Source organism: Mus musculus, chromosome 7 (assembly GCF_000001635.26).
Source record: "Mus musculus strain C57BL/6J chromosome 7, GRCm38.p6 C57BL/6J".
NCBI classification, from domain to species: Eukaryota; Metazoa; Chordata; class Mammalia; order Rodentia; family Muridae; genus Mus; species Mus musculus.
Genome location: NC_000073.6, coordinates 21,795,506 through 21,797,011, shown reverse-complemented (window position 1 = coordinate 21,797,011; position 1,506 = coordinate 21,795,506). Strand labels below are relative to the sequence as shown.

General features: G+C 39.2%; 1 protein-coding gene across 1 annotated transcript; it reads left to right on the top strand.

The window, feature by feature from the left end:
- Positions 1 to 283: 283 nt before the first annotated feature.
- Positions 284 to 1,201, top strand: Vmn1r248 (vomeronasal 1 receptor 248). Its single transcript, NM_001167167.1, has one exon. The coding sequence runs from the start codon at positions 284 to 286 to the stop codon at positions 1,199 to 1,201; it is 918 nt and encodes a 305-aa protein (NP_001160639.1).
- Positions 1,202 to 1,506: the final 305 nt, after the last annotated feature.

The window sequence follows — 1,506 nt, the reverse complement described above, 5'->3', positions numbered from 1 at the left end:
TAAAATGTGTGTTATTGTGTCCTTGAGCTACTGGACCAATAAATCTGTAGTTGTAATACAAAAATTATCTCAAGGCCGGAGTAATAAAATCAGTATGAAATTTAATTTGAGTTACTATATATACATGTTTTCCAGGCAATTTACCTGTAGTGTGATAGAATAGTGTATCACTTATCAAGTGAAGAAATTGTCTCAAATCAATTGGTAAGTGTGGACAATAAAACAGAGACCCGAGAAGAGTAGTGTTCTACCTAATCATCCAGGGTCCTGTAAAACCCTCTCAATGTCTGATCATGGTAAATCCGTGAAAACCACTGAGGAAGTGGCTCTTCAGCTCCTCTTGCTTTGCCAGTTTGGGGTTGGGACCTTGGCCAATGTCTTTCTGTTTGTCCATAATTTCTCTCCAGTCTTGACTGGTTCTAAACAGAGACCCAGACAGGTGATATTAAGCCACATGGCTATGGCCAATGCCTTGACTCTATTCCTCACTATATTTCCAAACAACATGATAGCTTTTGCTCCAAAAACTCCTCCAACTGAACTCAAATGTAAATTAGAATTCTTCAGTCACATGGTGGCAAGAAGCACAAACTTGTGTTCCACCTGTGTCCTGAGTATCCATCAGTTTGTCACTCTTGTTCTTGTTAATAGAGGTAAACTTATACTAAGAGCTAGTGTCCCAAATTTTGTGAGTTATTCTTGTTACAGTTGTTGGTTTTTCAGTGTCTTAAGTAACATCCACATTCCAATTAAGGTCACTGGTCCACAGATAACAGACAATAACACTGACTCTAAAAGCAACTTGTTCTGTTCCACTTCTGGATTCATTGTAGGCATTGTCTTCTTGCAGTTTGCCTATGATGCCACATTCATGAGCATCATGGTCTGGACCAGTGTCTCCATGATACTTCTCCTCCATAGACATCGCCAGCGAATGCAGCACATCCTCACTCCCAATCAGAACCCCAGAGGCCAAGCTGAGACAAGAGCAACCCGTACTATCCTGATGCTGGTGGTCACATTTGTTAGCTTTTATCTTCTAAATTTTATTTGTATCATCTTTCATACCCTTTTAATGCATTCTCATCTCTTCATACGGCTTGTCAGTGAGGTTCTGGCTGCAGTCTTCCCCAGTATCTGCCCCTTACTGTTGATCTTCAGAGATCCTAAAGATCCTTGTTCTGTGCTTTTCAACTGTTGAAAACCAGAGTCACTAAAAAATGCCAAATCCAGAAGACAGTTTCACTAATACCATTAAGACCTTTATTCTTTAAATATGTTTTCAACATTTTGTATGAACAAGGTGTGGTGCTCACTGCTGTAATTTTTAAAGAATAAGGCTATACTCATTTGTCAATGTGAAATGATTTCTGGTTGGAATCTGACTGACATGGTAAGTGAGTTATTCAGCATCCTCTGTTCTCCTGTATATAACTGTATTCTGCTGCAGGCTGGACTGAAACTGATGCAACCAATTTTCACTAAACAGTTTAATGTGTTAAATGG